Source organism: Alexandromys fortis, unplaced genomic scaffold, assembly GCF_014885135.2.
Source record: "Alexandromys fortis isolate MF-2015 unplaced genomic scaffold, M_Fortis_MF-2015_v1.1 scaffold_41, whole genome shotgun sequence".
Classification (NCBI taxonomy): domain Eukaryota; kingdom Metazoa; phylum Chordata; class Mammalia; order Rodentia; family Cricetidae; genus Alexandromys; species Alexandromys fortis.
Window position 1 is genome coordinate 1,871,717 of NW_026067923.1, and position 16,667 is coordinate 1,888,383.

Below are 16,667 nucleotides of genomic sequence, written 5' to 3' on the forward strand. Positions count from 1 at the left end.
CTTGTCTTGCTTTCTAGGCTTTTCAAATGGACCTTCGATGAATTTGCAAGTTTCCGGCTTCAGATGCACGCGTTTGGCATTTCACATTTTTTCCTGGTGCTGTTCTAGCTGTATCCCATGAATTTTGATCCCTTGTGTTTTCATTCATATTCAGTCAGATGTATGATCTCTCTTTTCTTTCTCCTGCGCAGACTATTAGAGCATTTGGGCATTTTCCCGTTATCTTTCTGTGCGTGATTTCCAGCTTGAATCCACTACAGAGAGAAACACATTCTTTATGATTTTCAGATCTTAAGATTTTGTGATTGTCTATTTTGGTACATGTTCCATGGACTGTTGAAAAGGATGGGCACTCTTGTCTTAGTGGGAGGCTAGGTCTATAAATACTATTAGATCCTGTTGTTTTATGGTGTTGTTAAATCATTTCATATCCTAGCTGACTTTACATTTGTTTAGTTAAGAAAAGACAAATTTCCCAAGTATGACTGTGGCCATGCCTATCTTCCTTGTCTTCCTATCAGCTTTGCTCCTTATATCTTTGTGGCCTGTGTATTAGCACAAATGTGCTTATGACTCCTTTGTTAATGAAGTAAGTATTTTATCATTATGAGATGGCTTTTTCCGTCTCTAGTAATTTTCTGAGAATAGCAAACACTTATTTATTATTATTATTTGTTTTGATATGGCTGGCCCCAGACTTGCTATATAGCCTAGGCTGGTATCAAACTCATGATTCTGCTGTTTCAGTCTCTGGAGCGCTAGGATTACAGATGTGCATATATTCCCAGCCCCTCTTCCACCTTCTTTCCTCTTCCTAATGTTTGTATGATGTATCTGCTTCCATCTTTTGATTAACTGTCCGTGCTATGTATGCCGTGAGTCCGTTGACAGCAGTGTTGGTCTGTTTCTGTGAGAGCCGTTCATTGTTTGGGGCGTGGTGAGGCAGCATTTTATTGCCAAGGTGCAAAACTGGAGGAGGAAGGGGCTAAGAGCCTGATATCTCATTCAGGATCATATTCTGAATGACCAGACCACCTAGTACTTCATAATTCCTAAAGGTACCACTGTAGGTAGGGTGTGTGTGTGTGTGTGTGTGTGTGTGTGTGTGTGTGACACACCTTTACTCCCAGCACAGGCAGATAAATCTTTGTGAGTTCCAGGTCAGCCAGGGATACACAGTGAGACCCGGCTTCAAAAACACGCACCAAGAAAGATTCCGTTATTTATCAAGAGTAACCAGTATGGGCTGATGGGAAACTTTCTAGAGCCAAACTAGTACATTGTATACTTGGGCCATATGCAGACATACTGCATTGGTCAGGGTTCTGTAGGGGAACAGAAGTGACAGGATAAATATATCGCACAAGGGCACTTGTTACATTGGCTTACACAGTATCAGCTGACAAGTCCAGCAGTTGCTGTTCCTCACTGCGGAGGCTGAGGACTCAGTAGCTGTTCAGTCCGGGAGGCAGTGAGGCCCGAGAGCCTCCAAGAGCCCTGATCTGAAGCCAATGTAGGTAACCAGAAGAAACTGGGTTCTGATTTTGATAGCAGCAGAGGAAGGCAGCAGTAGCAGGTGGTGGTGGCTGCAGTGGTGGCCTTGGAGCAGATGCACTCTACGGGGTAGATAAACTTTCCAGCGGGACACAGATGCCCCGGGGAGGCGAGAAGTCAAAGCTTTCCCTCGTGTGTACCTACCGCCACTGGAAGGTGGTGCCCGCATTTGGGGCGGGCACCCACTGCAAAAGGTACCCCAAGCAAGCAGGTCCCTCCCAGGAGTGGAGAAGGGCGGCCCTGGCCTTGCACCGTCCCGAGGCAGGCGCTGCTGACTGCCCAGTGACTTGGTGGAGAACGGCGGCCCTGGCCTTGCACCGTCCCAAGGCAGGCACTGCTGGCTGCCCAGTGACTTGCACCGTCCCGAGGCAGGCACTGCTGGCTGCCCCGTGACTTGGTGGAGAATGGCGGCCCTGGCCTTGCACCGTCCTGAGGCAGGCGCTGCTGGCTGCCCAGTGACTTGGTGGCACACCCACACACCATCGCACGTGCCATTGTTTTCTTTTGGTTTTGTTTCTCTATTCTTCCCCTGGAAGCATTTAAATCCCACTTGTTAGATCATTGGGAGTGTTTGTGGTTTAGTTTTTTCCTAGTTGCATTTGCTTTAATAATCCTTATCTCCCCCAACTTACAATACATTCATCTTAAGTATTTCCTTCAGTACAACTAGAACCATATTATATGTTGTTATTATTTTTGATCCCCCCATTAAATACAAAAAAAGGAAAGGAAGTTTATTGTTTTGTGATCATAGTTTTGCTTGCTGCGTTTTTCTTTTTTTCCCCTTCAATTTAATTACTTCTTTTCCACTTAGAGAATTCTTTCAGGCATTCTTTTAGGTAAGTCTTTGATTGACAGCTTCTATGGGAGCTTCATCTGACTGTTTTCCTTCTCATTCCTGAGTGGTATTCCACTGGGTGTTGCTCTGTGGCTAGACAATACTTTCCTTCCAACAGCTGAGAAGTAGTGTACCAGTTTCGCCTGGCCTCTCAGTTTTCTTACAGAAAAGCTGCTGGCGGTTGAATTGGCTGTTTTATTTTGTCCGCTCCTCCACTGTAATGCACCAACCCTTTAAATCAGCGGTTTTCAACCTATGGGTCATAGCCTCTGAGGAATCACTTATCAGATATCCTACATATCAGATATTTCACATTCACAACAGTAGCAAAATTACAGTTAGGAAGTAGCAATGAGAATAATTTATAGTTGGGTGCTGTGGGAATTCCTCAAGCCAATAGCCTTTAAGATACTCGCCCACATGGGTGTGGTCTCATATACTATAAATGCAGCTGTAAAGCTTGTGTGCTCTCTCTCCTGGCTGCTGGATTTGGTTCCTGTTTGCCGTTCCTGCAGGGGACTGTGATCTGTGAGTTCACCCTTAAATAAATAACCCTTTGTTATACTCAGTTCTGAGCTAGTGTGGGATTACTTTACAGTGTCCATCTTCATTGGGGGTTGGCACAGCACGAGGAACTGTATTAAAGAGCTGCAGCATTGGTTCCTCTTTGTCACCGGTGTATTTCTCAACATGTCAGGCAAAACCAGAAACCACGAGTGCACATTTCCTCCGGCTGTGCTACTTGGCCAACTCTGTATTTGATTGTGACCTTGCGCATGGCATCGAGGTCATCTTCCCCGTCACTGTGAGGCCCTCCGTCCATGAAGGACTTCAGTTGGCACATCAGTAGGTATCTCAGGGGGGAGAAAGGTCAGCTGTGGTCTCCTCATCTTTGGCTGCCACAACGGTGAAGGGGTGAAGGGAATGGCAGGCCACTAGCTCTAGACTAGAGATGTTGGATCACATGGAGCTGGAGATACACAGGGTTGAGTCACCTGATTTGGGCGCCTGGAAGAGTAGCATGAGTTCTTACCTGCTGAGCCATCTCTCCAGTCCATCCTGTTATGTTCAAGAGTTATGAAGAATGGCAAACCTTACTGTATAAAATTCATGCAACAGAATGCAGAATACTCTTTAGTTCAAAATACAATAGACACATCCTCTTCTCTGCTACTCCCACATCAATATTACAATGAACTCTGAACAGAGGCACTTTGACAAACTTTTGAATAGAGTTAGTTACTTCCTTGTACTAGCTGCGAGTGAGTCAGGCAGGGAAAGCTGGGGAAGTGAAGGAGGTAAACAATATGCTGGTTCATGGCCAGACTCAGGCCTTTGTGTCAGGATGGTGAAGTCTTGCGAGGCTGCAACAATATGTGCTTATGAAATTTTGTTGCCTTGGAAATCCCGAGCAGTCTTAGAACGCTCATTCAGACTCACCAGAGAGCAGGCTTCAGAGGACAACTCAGAGCAACAGTCAGTCAGCACAAGAATGTCCAGACTTTCTGAAGTCATGCCCTAAAAGTTCTGAAGTTACAGGAAGAGGAAAAATGGTAAACTTTGAAAACAACCTTAAATACAGTATGTTCATGAAGAGAGACAGGAAAACAGGGCAATCGGGGAGGACTTGTGGGTGCTGGGGTTTGGGACAGGCCAGGCAGCTGCTGAAGCTCATGCGGGCAATCGTTGAGATGGACAACAAGCCGTGATCTTGAGCCTTTCTTCACAATAGCCTTACCATCCACTCAGCCAAAGGAAGACTCGGTGCTGCTCTCGTTTGCTGCTAAAGAATTGGAACTTGGAGTAGGCAACGTTCTTCGGCACCCTTGGCAGGTGTGATTATCTTAGCATAAATGTTCCAGCCTGCGATGAGGAGCAGGACTTTGCCTCAAGTCCTCATCAGACCATGCAGTACAGACTTGAGATTATTTCCTGGTTAATTTTACAACACTCTTTTCCTCATCCTCACAGAGACACAGTGACAGCTCTGTCGTACGGTTGTTGCAATCCTTAGACGTTACAACACTATCGCATGTGTGGTACAGCATGAGCTCCATCCTTGGATGTTACAACGCTATTGAATGTATGGTATATCACGAGGTCAATAATCTCCCCTGCAAATATTTATCATCATCATTATTAGCTTTATTTTCTGCAATAAATTTGGAGAGCCTTTTCTGACTGATTATAGTAGTTAACCAAGATACAATTCAGTCAGCCTAAGATGGTCAGTTGGATAGGAGTATTTCATTAGGTCCACCTGAGTGATGGCACGCTGGCCTGTTTAGAAATGGCTGTACCCCTGGGCTTGATCTCCTTAGATGAGGGACACATGAGGATCTGCTGCAAAAATGTCCAGTCAAGTAGTCAAAGTTTTAGAGGGCACCATCTTCAGCCAATCAAGGGAGTTTCACAGGTTTCAAGGCAAAGCTGAGCTTTGGTAGGAAATGAGGTACAAAATAGTGCTGCCAGGAATAGCGTGAGAAAAGGCCATTGTTGGGACCTTGACTGTCTCTTATAGGCTCAGGTGCTGTGTTACACAGAGGTGGTAAAGTCTTCAGGGGTGGGGCAGAGTGTGCAGGAGTTAGGGCATTAGGAGTGTGTCCTTGAAGGGAGATTGGAGCCCTAACCTCTTCTGGTCTTCCCTGGCTTTCTCTTCTTTGTCCAGCTACCGCCAGGTGAACAGATAGCCTCTGTGGTGCTGCTACCGTGATCAACAAGCAACAGAGCAGAGCATCCGTGGACTAAGACCTGACATTGCAAGCCTAAACAAAGCGTCTATGTTTTGTTAGTGTCATTGAAAGCTGACCAAGGCAACAAACTAACTCTACACCTTGTCCCTACAGGCAAGGGGAGAAGTCAATGTCTTCAGTGACAGCCAGGTTTCACCATCTGTAGCTGAGCACTGGTCCGTGATGGCAGCTGGTAATAACCAAGGCTTCCGGCTTTCCTCATTACAGGCATGGAATCTTTGTCCAAAAGTTTGGCTTCTGATGGTAACCAAGAGCTTCTGTAAGGCTTCAGTGCCTGGAAGCCTATAGACATAGAATCTGTTGATTTAAATCCTAGCGATTTATCCTGCAGAGTTTTTGGTCTTGTCTCTTCCTGTTTGTCCCTTCCCTTCCCAGCACAGCTAGTGACAAGTGCATGGAGACTCCCCACACGGCCTGCACGAGGCTATGGACAGAATTGCTTAGCTGTGCTCAGAGCTCACACCAGAATGGAATATGGATATGCTAATGCGGACAGCCAAACCCAGGCAGTTGCAAGATTCACAGTCAAACTGCAAAAAATCTGCGGAGATGTTTTAAAGGGCAAGACACACAGGGAAAACCCGATTGCAGGACTCACTGCTCTGTGAATGAACGGCACCACTGCCGAGTCTCGGAAAAGAGAACATTCACAGAACTCCTAGCCCACCACCCATGAGTCAGCCCAGCGGACTGGCCAATGAGAGATGCTGTGTGGGTAATCTCTCCCCGAGGCGCCTCTGCCAGGATTCAGGATTGAATGCTGATGCAGCAAGTAAATAAAAGGCTGCAGTTTGCTCTATTTTCTCCTCAGCCAATTGCCCCTGCCCCACCCACCAATCTGTAGTCACGCACCTCTGCTTTGCCTGTGCCAAGTCTGCAACAGAACCGAGTCCCTGGGTCACCTAGCCCATCACACACTCATCTTCAAGGGATGTATACCTATGAATGTCGTTTCTGGGATGACAATGGGCTGGTGTGAAAGTGAAGGCTTTGAGATAAAAAGGAATATAAAAATGCAAATCATTTGGAGTACCTTCGTATGGATATTTCGAGGAGATGCATGCACTCTGTTTGCTGGATTCATTGAAGTTCACTGCATTTTGTAATACTACATGAATTTTAAAGTGTCTTCCCACTTCAAAACTACTTCTCATGAAAGCTCACAGGTCTCAGGTTATAGCTGAAGAAACTTCTCTCATTGCTTCTGAAATATCAAAGTGTATTTCCCTCATTTAGCCTCAGATGAGTGACCCAGAGACAGAAGAATAAAATAGTATGTTATAGCAGGCTAAATTCTGATCTCATTGAGACGTTCGGCTTTGTATGCATCAAGAGAATAACTTTTCCTTGTGCACTGTTTACCTCTTGGATTTATAGTGAGAAGAAATCAGATGTGCCAACTTAATATCAAGCTTTTTTTCATATCTCCTCCTATTTCTCTGGTTAGGCCCCTTCATAAAACCTCAGTGGAGGGGCTGGAGAGATGGCTCAGTGGTTAATGTCACATACCGCCCGTATCAGATGACTCCTACCTCCAGCTCCACGGGAACCTGATGACCTTTGCTGGCCTCTGTGGGCACTTCTGTTCATGTGCACAGACCCACACAGAGACACATATATATCCATAATCAAAAATAAAATCTTAAAAAAGCATCCAACGTTAGTGGACTTAAGGATTCGGTGGTAAACAATAAAACTGCAGGACCTAAAAGTGGGGGGGCATATTGGGGTTCTCAGAAGGTGGTGACTTGCGGTTCAGTGTCTCATGACAGAAAACTACACATCAAAGGATGAGGAGCCTATAGAAGAGTCAATTAATTAGCTAATCATCTTATTTATTTAGTATGTATATGTATTCGTGTGCTGACTGGTTGTGTAAATACATGTTGTAGCAAGCATGAGGAGAGTGTTGGTCCTTGAATTATACTTAGTTTGAGACATTATCTCTGGTTTTTGTCACTGTGCTTGTCAGGCCGAAGGGCTTCCAGGGATTTTCCTGTGACTACCTTCCCTCTCTTCCTAGGATCACTGGAATTATAGGTATGTGTTACAGTGTCCAAACTGTGTGGGCTTTGGGGATTTGCACTCTGATCTCCATGCTTGTTTGGATAGCAGTTTACCCACTGAACCATATCTCCAGCCCCAAAGTCAATTAACTGTGATGCTAGACTAAACTAAAAACTTCATAGTGACTTCTTTAGCTTATGTTGCATTAGGAGCGGCAAGGCTGCGTCCCCGGCTCCCGGCCGCCCGCATGGCAGGCTTATGCCCAGAAATAATTACATGGAAACTGTATTCTTTCAAACACTGCCTGGCCCTTTATCTTATTGGCTAGCTCTTACATATTGTTCTAACCCATTTCTAATATTCTGTGTAGCCCACGAGCTGGCTTACCAGGGAGGATCTTAACCTGCGTCTGTCTGGAGTGGGAGAACCATGGCGACTCCTTGACTCAGCTTCTTTTTCCCAGCATTCTCTTCTGTTTACTCCACCTACCTAATTTTCTGTCCTATGAGGGCCGAGGCAGTTTCTTTATTATTAACCAATGAAAGCAACAGATAAGATACAAGACCCACCTCCATCAAGCTTAGATTGAAAGAATCTGAGAACTGAAGACCCTTAGCCAGATTCCTCTTTGTTTAGCGGCTACTCTGACTCCACACCTGGCCTCACACGTGAATGCGGACACAGTGTTGGGCACATTGTTGGATGCCTACAATCACTTGGAGTTCTTCAGGTGTCAGGTGTCCTGGGCTTCCATCACAGAGTCAGCTCAAGCCATGGCTTGTGTCACTTACTGGCCATGTGAGTTTGGGCAACCTGCTGGATTCCTCTATTTAGCAAATTACACTTTTTACCTGGTGAAGATTAATGAGTTGGTATACATAATGCCCCATAAGAACTCAATAATTGTTTATTCTTTGATTTTGGTGATTTGGCTTTCAAGAGATCTATTTATTCAGAGCTGGGAAGGGTTTAGACTTTTCTAGCCCATATTCTTATTCTATGGGTAAGGAAACTGAGACCCAGAGAAAGAAAATTGCCTCTTACCCTAATTTGTGATAGGTTTGTCTCCAAACTGTTAGTTCCGAATGTGTGATAGTCAGTCTTCATTTTCAACTTGACTGCTTAGGAGACACAGCTCTGGGTGTATCTGGGAGCGTTCTCCAGGGAGGATTAAATGGGGAGAATCACTCTGAGTGTGGGTGGCACCACTCTAGGGAACTGGGTCCTGGACCGAGCAAAAAGGCAGGTGGGACACCAGCGTTCCTCTCAGTCTCTGACTGTGGACGGTGTGTCCAGCTACCCATACTCCTGCCGCCATGCCTTCCCCTCCAGGATGGTTGGTACTCTCAGACTGTCAGACAAAATAAATCCCACCCCTTAATGTGCCCAGTCCCATCTTCGAGAGGAGCAACACATGCAGGAATTGTGTTTCTTTTGTGCACTGGTCTCTCTTTAAATACCATTGCCTTCTGAGGAGAAGATGAAAGCTAACATTATTCCCACTTAGGCTTGAGGTTTGGGCTTCCTCTCCTGGATCACTGTAATAACCTTTCCTGGGATGGTGGTTTGCATGAGAATGGCCTCCACAGACTACTATTTGATTCCTAGTCGGTAGAGTTGTTTGAGAAGGATTAGGAGGTGTGGCCTTGTGGGAAGAGTGTCAGCCTCTGTCTGCCCCTACTGGTGGATAAGTGTGTTGGCCCTCAGGCATAGCACCAGCACCAATGCCTGCTGCCAGTCTCCCTGCCAGGGTGGCCATGGACTCAGCCTCTGAAACTGTTAGCACTCCATAAACTCTTTCTTCTGTAAGCTGCCTTGGCCCTAATGCTCATCACCGCACTCAAAAAGCGACTACGATGCCTTGCTCTCCTTTTCCCTTCAGCCTACTCTCTTTGTGGCAGCTTTCAAGTGTGTTTGCTTTTAATAAAGCGCTCTATCTTATTTCACACAGTTTCTCAGTAGTCAATTTATTACGCAGTAGTTACCATAGCTGATCACCGATAACTGGGAACGCACACTCCACCTTAGTGTCTCACGCTTGCTACTTCCCATACCAAAAGTGAGTTCTGTCTGGGATAGGCACACTTTTCTTCTTTATTTGGTACCTTCCATTTTCCTATCATACCCTGCCATTTTACCCTATAACATATTCTATAATTTTAGGTGATTTATTGCCTACTTAAGTAGGCTGCAGATAGTAAGAGGGCACCGATTTTTCAGGAATGAGTCTCGAAGATCCAGGACCATGTCTGAGAGAATGGAAGCCAAGTGGATATTTTGCTCTTCACTTGAATGAGGAAGGCGTCAGAGAGATTTTAGTGGGATGTTCAGAAACAGTGTTCCTCCCCAGGCACTACTGTTACAGAATCAGAGTGAACAATGTGTGATGTTCACCGTAGATGGGACGTTCCGACATAAGGAAATCCTCACTATTTTTAAAATGTAACTTGCCCGGTTTTGAATTTGCATCACCAAACCATCAATAATGTATCTTAATCTTGACATAGTTACTGGAAAGAACTACTTTACAGAGTCAGTCCCAAACCACCATCACTCCCCTGTGACTCTGTGGGGAACCAGAAGAGACAAGGCACAGCCAGGAGGTCAGCGCTCAGGAGTCGGGTGCGGCATCGCAGCCTGATGAGTTTGTCTGGTTGTTGTTGTTGTTGTTTTTTATAGACCTATAACAACGCAGAGCCCAGGAAACTGTGAGGTAATGGGGATTCTGACAGACCCTTTAACTGTGCAGAACGAGCTGCTTCTGCCATAATTCTGCTGCTTCAGATGAAAATTTCAAGTGTTTTCATTAGGTGCAACAGCTGTTTCTATTCCAGATAACAGATCTCAGAGGTGGCGACGCTGATATCAGCTTCCAGTGAGCTCACAACACAGTGCAGCTTGTACAACTAGGTTTTTTTTTTAATTATTTTTTTTCCCTGCACACACAAATTAACTCTGTAGCAGTAAAAGGAAATTACTTACTTGCTACTGGAACTGTCTGAGAGTGATGCCATCATCCTCTGGAGAGGCGCATTAGCCAAATTAAAAGCCCTTGGGAAGAATTTGGCACCCTGCTCTTTCCCATTCGCATCTCCCTAAAGATCTCTCAGGGGCTTCTATTTAGAAAGCCACAACCATTGCTGGGGCTTTTGATTTGGAAAGACTGGCTGCTTACCAGCAAGTCTTTCTAGATGCCAGCTGGTTGGGTGTGTAGTGTGGGGGCCTGGACTTCACCATCTACCTGGCTCCTGCGTGCTTGAAGGTATGTTTCCCAGCCCTCTGCTGCTGTGCCTTGTCTCTGAGAGGGTCACCATAATCTCCTTGGTCATGGAATCTGTTCTTCCTACCATTTGTGTCTAGGCTGGCCTGTGACTGTTCCCATCAGCACAGTATGGCACAAGCTGATGTAGAATGACTCTTAAAGACAGAATGCATTCACTTCCTTCTCTTAGATTGTTCTCTTGGCACCAAGTTCGATGCCGTCTTGAAGCCCATTTCACACAGGAGACCTATGTGCAGGCAACTATCTCTGTGGACCAGTGTGAGCTGTGAGGATGTGAGATAGCCATCTTGGAACTTTCACAGACCTATGTGCACAAGCCGTAAGGTTGAACCAGGTGGGAGAAGTTTTGAGAACCGCTGTAGAGTCTGATCCGTGTATCGGTGTGAGAGACAATAGTTTTTTTGTTTTTGTTTTTTAATTTGCTGCACTTAGGGTTGTTTGTTACACAGCACAGACAGCTGATATAGGGACAAAGTAAGAAACAACAAGCTAGGCATGCTCATGAACACCGGCACCATGAGAGTAGCTTACAGCCAAGTGCAAGAAGCATTTTCTTTTCTTTTTTTAAAATTTATTTATTTTTATTTTATGTACATTGGTATTTTTCCATGGGTGTTAGGTCCCCTGGAACTGGAATTGGGTACTGGGAAATGAACTCTGATCCCTCTGGAAGAACAGACAGTGCTCTTAACCACTGAGCCATCTCTCCAGCCCCCATACTCATTCTTTTATTAGAATGTGCATGAAGAATTTTCAAAAGACACTAAAGATGTTTTCTCTCTTTCCTCTTTCTGGCCTGTCCCTAGGGTTTACTCACTGGGGTGTGGCTCTGTGAGTACTTGGATTTGTCATTGCAAATATTTCTGGGAGGTGGACTGTTGGAAACTGCCGTACACCCACATTTTTCGTCACGCAGCTAGACAGTTTTGACTGAGTCGTTACAGTGGCCAGGTTGACCCAGACCACATGTAAATGAACGGCAGGGCTGTGACAATGAACTTCACTGATGTGGGAGTGATTTCTTTCTAATCTGTTGCTTTCATTGGTTAATTAATAAAGAAACTGCTTAGGCCCATTTGATAGACCAACCCTTAGGTGGGTGGAGTAAACAGAACAGAATGCTGGGAGAAAGAAGCCGAGTCAGAAGTCGCCGTGATTCTCCTACTCCAGACAGACGCAGGTTAAGATCTTTCCTGGTAAGCCAGCTTGTGGTGCTACACAGAATATTAGAAATGGGTTAGATCAATATGTAAAAGCTAGCCAATAAGAGGCTGGAACTAATGGGCCAGGCAGTATTTAAAAGAATACAGTTTCCGTGTAATTATTTTGTATAAAGCTAGCCGTGCGGGCAGCCGGGTGCCAGGAACATAGCCCGCTGCTCCATATCACAACACTTCACTGCAGAAATAGGTGCTGTGCTGAATGCGATCTGCAGCATGCGGTCTGCTGATCCCTGTTCTAAAGTTATTTGTATAGCCAGGAGAAACAGTGGTGATGCTGCTGACTCTTCAGTATTGAGTTTCCTTCCCTCCAGCTCTAATTCTCTCTGCAAGCCTTTGCTTTCCTCTGCAGGTTTCTCTTCGGCAGTTTGACGTGTGCCCCTCACAATTCTCTCTTCTCTTTATATGGTCTCCCTTAGCAGTGCCAGCCACAGAGATGCTTGCATTACCATTACCTGGCCAAGGGCCTAGAAACTTCACCTCTGGAGTAAGGCGTGACTGGCACCCCTTTCTTCTTGTCTTCCCCTTTCCCCCTATCCCTTGTCACCTCCATTCTGTGTTTATCCAGAATGTGAGGCTCCATGTTTCCCGTGGGCATCTCGACAGCACCCAGGGCCAATGCACTCCATTCTAACCCTGTATTCTCTTTACTCGGAGGCCACTTCTTATGGCAGTTGTGACAGGAGGGTTCATTCTCTGCACACCCTGTCTCTGCTTTGCCAGCTGTTAGTCTATGCCAACAGGAGACGCTCGCCCACTCCTGCCTCTCTGCCACCCATTTGCTCCCGTTTTCCTGTGAGCACCTCTTCAGAAATCCATCCCCAGTACGGAAACACATGCTGTTTCTGAAGCTAGTTTTTCCAGAAGCTACAGAATTCCTCCAAGTTCACTGAACCCCCTTGTCACGTCACTTATCAGTGGCTTAGCAGATCCTCCTCAAAGTTATGTGTCCAACCCTTGTAGAACCCCCTTCTCCTTCAGAGATCCAGGAGCGACAGATTTCTAATGCAAACTTCTCAGAGTTAGTCTCTGCAACTCTTCTCTCGAATCTCCAGCTCAAGGGGATGGTACTGATTTTCTTTATTTTATCCTTTACCTTGTCATTTTCTTAATTAACAAATTCATGGTTATTCATAAAAAACATCTCTCTCTCTCCCCCCTCTCTGCATTCTCTCACACCCCACTCCACCCGCCTCTGCACACACATGTACCACACATGCATGTGCACCCGCCTCTGCACACACATGTACCACACATGCATGTGGCGTTCACAGGAGTCAGTTCTCCATTTCCACCACGCAGCTCCCTGAAATTGAACTCAGGCTGTTAGTCTGGGCAGCAGGTGCCTTTACTTCTTCTATTAAATTCTCACTCAGCTCCCTAGTGTGGCTTCTCCCTTCTGCACAGTTTTCGTTCTTAGCCAAATGCTACCCTTGGTAAATGGCCTCAGAAGTCCTATCTTTAGCCCCACCTCTTTGCTCAAGCAAACATCTCGGTACCATTCTTTATTTTTCTTTAAGTTGAGAGTTTTGCTTGCAGGTATGCATGCTGTGATGCTTTGAATAAGAATAGTTCTCAGAAGCTCAAATATTTGAATACTTGGTACTCAGTTGGTAGAACTGTTTGAGAAGGATTAGGAGGTGTGGCTTTGTGGGAGGAGGTGTGCCTCTGGGGTGTAATAGTTAGGGCTGTCTAGAATAACAGAACTTAGAATGACTTTCTCATCATATAGCTATATATAATGTATAATACACAGATATGAGAAAGGGATTTATTGGAATGATTTATAGGTTATGCCCAGCTAATGCAACAATGTCTGGCTGTGAATGGAAAGTCCAAGAGTCCAGTAGTTACTCAGTCCATGAGGCTGGATGTCTCATTTTGTCTTCATTAAATTCTAAAGAGGTAGGTGCAATGCCGGTGAAGGAATGGACTTGCTAGTGAGGCAAGAAGTAGCAGGAACAGTGCAAAAGCTTCCTTTTTCCATGTCTTTATATAGGCTTCCAGCAGAAGGGGTGGCCAAGATGAGATCTGGGTTAAACATCTGGATTAAAGGTGTGTCTTCCTACCTCAGAGATCCAGATTAGAAGTAGATCTCCCCACTTCATATCAAGCAGGAATCCTCATAGATGAGGTGTGTCCTCTGGTTTTGGGTTATAGTTAATTCCAGAAGTAATCAAGTTGATAGCTAAGAATAGCCGTCACACTGGCGGCAGACTGAGGTTTCTAAAGACTCCTGTCATTGTGATGTGAGCTCTCAGCTGCCGTCCCAGCCCAGGCCTTCCTGTCTGCTGCCATGTTCCCTGCTGTCATGGCCGTGGCTTCCTCTCCCTTTGGAACCACAAGCCCCAAATAAGTCTATAAACTTCTGTGGTGGTTTGAATGCGAATGGCCCTATATTGGCTTATATGTCTGAATGCTAATTTACTAGTTAATAAGTGTAATAATACATATAATACAACAATAATAGAACTGTTTGGAAAGAATTAAGCAGCGTGGCCTTGTTGGAGTTGTGTCACTAGGGTTGGGCCTTGAGGTTTCAAAAGCCCATGACAGGCCGATTGGGTCTCTCTCTGTCCACCTGCAGATTAGCGCCACGGCTTCCTCCCGGCCACCATGCTTCCTGCCATGGTGATCATGGACTAATCTGAGACTGTAAGTGGGCCCCCAGTAACAAATTCTCCTGATTGCTCTGTATTCTTGGCCCATGTTTTTCACTCTGTTTGGGAAGTTTGTGTGTATGTGTGTGTAGGCATATTGTGGTCAGGGGACAACCTTGGGTACCATTCTTCAGGTGCCAGCCGTGTTTTTTGGAGACATACAGGGCTTTCACTGACTTGAATCTCACAAAGTAAGCTAGACTGGATGGTCTGTGAGTCCCAGGGATTTGCCTGTCTCCACCTCTCCTCCCCCGGGGAACATGTGTCCACCACCACAAAGGGCTGGGTATTTTGTTTGTTTGTTTTTAAATGTGGGATCTGGGACTTGATCTCCTGTCCACATACTCAAGCACTTTACCAAGTAAGGTATTCCCCACCTTCCAAATTTCTTCTTCACCTGGGTAATGAACATTAATTTTTGAATGTTCTAAAAATACCACAGTCATAAAGCTGGTCTCCTGATCTCCAATCTCCCAGACCAGGCTATTTTCATTTGTTTCTACAGGTTATGAAAGCGTGTTGTTCACAGCCATTCATATAGCCGTGCTGTTCCTACCCAGCACGGTAGCCCTGATACTCAAACATCTATGAGTTCTCTGGATTTTGTTTTTCATGTATATTTTCAGAATTTCAAGTTGATTTCAGAGCACAGGTCTCCTCAGATTCCAAGAGTCCCTCCTGGATGGATTGACTGATGCCTTCTTTGTTTTGTTCCTTTTGTTTCGTGATCTCAGGATCCCACAGCGAGGAGAATGAATGGGAAGTAGAGCAATCAGAAGGTATTACCTGGGGGAAGCTGGAGGTCAGCATCGCCAACACCTTCAGACAGTTCTACAGCATCACTCAAGTCTCCCAGGACCTGGGACAACCTGTGAATGTTGTCCTGACCACCAGTGACGAGTCCTTGTGTTTCTCCCCTACCCAAACCACCAAAGTGCAAGATCATGGAGCCTGAGCCAAGATGTGTTTCCCAAGTGAGTGACAGATAAACAAACAAACAAAAATAAAAACAAAAATAAAGACAAAAAAAGTAGTTGAAAAATCAGTGAAAATTCCAAGGAAAAGAATTTTAAAAATACCATTACAGATAACGAAGAAGCAGACGGTTTAAACAGAAAATGAAAAGGATCATGGTCAGGAAGGGTGGAGGGTATGAGGACCACAGTGCGTGGGACAAGTTAAACAAATCTGTCACTGGTTTTGCTTGCACTTTTAGTTCTTTCGACCGCATTCACTTCACAGAGAAGGCAGACCGAAAACCACCCCAGGGACTGCTTTCTTCTCTTTTTTATCTCCTAAGCAGATTTGACCCAAGGTGGACATTTTCTCTGAGGATAGGATGCGTTTTTCCTCTGGCTCAGAGTTTTACCTTTTGGATTCTATTCCACACACGCTCTTTGTCACTCTTCCTTCCTTCAAGGGTGTCCATGGCGTCTGCCATTAGCGACTGCAGCTGCGATACCAAGATAAAAATTATCAGCATGGAATTCACACAGAAATAACTTCCATAAACACACAGATTAAAACCTAATTAAAAAATCATTTGTACGCTGATGATTTTATTGCTCATATTCCCCACGATGAATACCATCACCTCGATACTGCTTCAGTCATAACTGAGCATTGCTGTACACATAAAATATCGAAACAATGGAAAGAGTCTCCCTCCGAATTTGTATGAAGCATATAGGGTTTAATGTAGTAAGTGTTGATGTTTTATTAAAACCAGATTTGGACTGTTAAGAGTGATGGCAGCAGTTCATTCTCTTAGGAAATGCCATGTAGTACATGAATGTGTTTTAGTGTTTCCTCCTTAGGCTAATGTATCATAATTCTCGGCATCATGAAAAAGCTCTCCAGAGGACGGTACTAAAGCTGCACTGTTTGATTGCCTCTTAAAAGACTCTTGTTCATTTAAACTCTTTTACTGTTGTTAAAAAATTTGAAATAACTAATTTTCTTTTTCTTCTTATTTTTTAAAGGTCCCTTTGAAACAGCACACTTTACCTACAACAAAAGTCATTTGCTATGTTCCAACTGAAAATAATATGATGGGCTAGGAGTGGTGGTGCATGCCTGCCGTCCTAGACCTTGGTAGGTGGAGGAAGGAGGATTGCAAGCTCAAGATCAACCTCAGGTAATAGAGAGTTTCCAGCTGGTCTACGTGAGACTGCATCTCAGAAGAAACAGACAAAGTCAGTATAGTTACAGCAATGGGGAGGCTGAGGCAGGAGGATCCCAAGTTCAAAGCTCCACGGAGCCAGAAACTGGTAACAAATTCTATCACGTGGCGCATGTGTGGGCTGTGTCAGAACATGTGAGACTGAAGGCTAACCCTTAGATGGCCTCTGG

The 16,667-nt window shown here is 45.1% G+C and overlaps 1 protein-coding gene across 1 annotated transcript in view; it reads right to left on the reverse strand.

The window, feature by feature from the left end:
* Spata16 (spermatogenesis associated 16) overlaps positions 1-16,667 on the reverse strand; it is a 252,045-nt gene that overhangs the window by 14,261 nt on the left and 221,117 nt on the right. Inside the window, exon 9 of the mRNA XM_050142057.1 lies at positions 15,685-15,768. Within this exon, the coding sequence (XP_049998014.1) occupies positions 15,685-15,768 (84 nt within the window). The remainder of the gene's footprint in view (positions 1-15,684; positions 15,769-16,667) is intronic.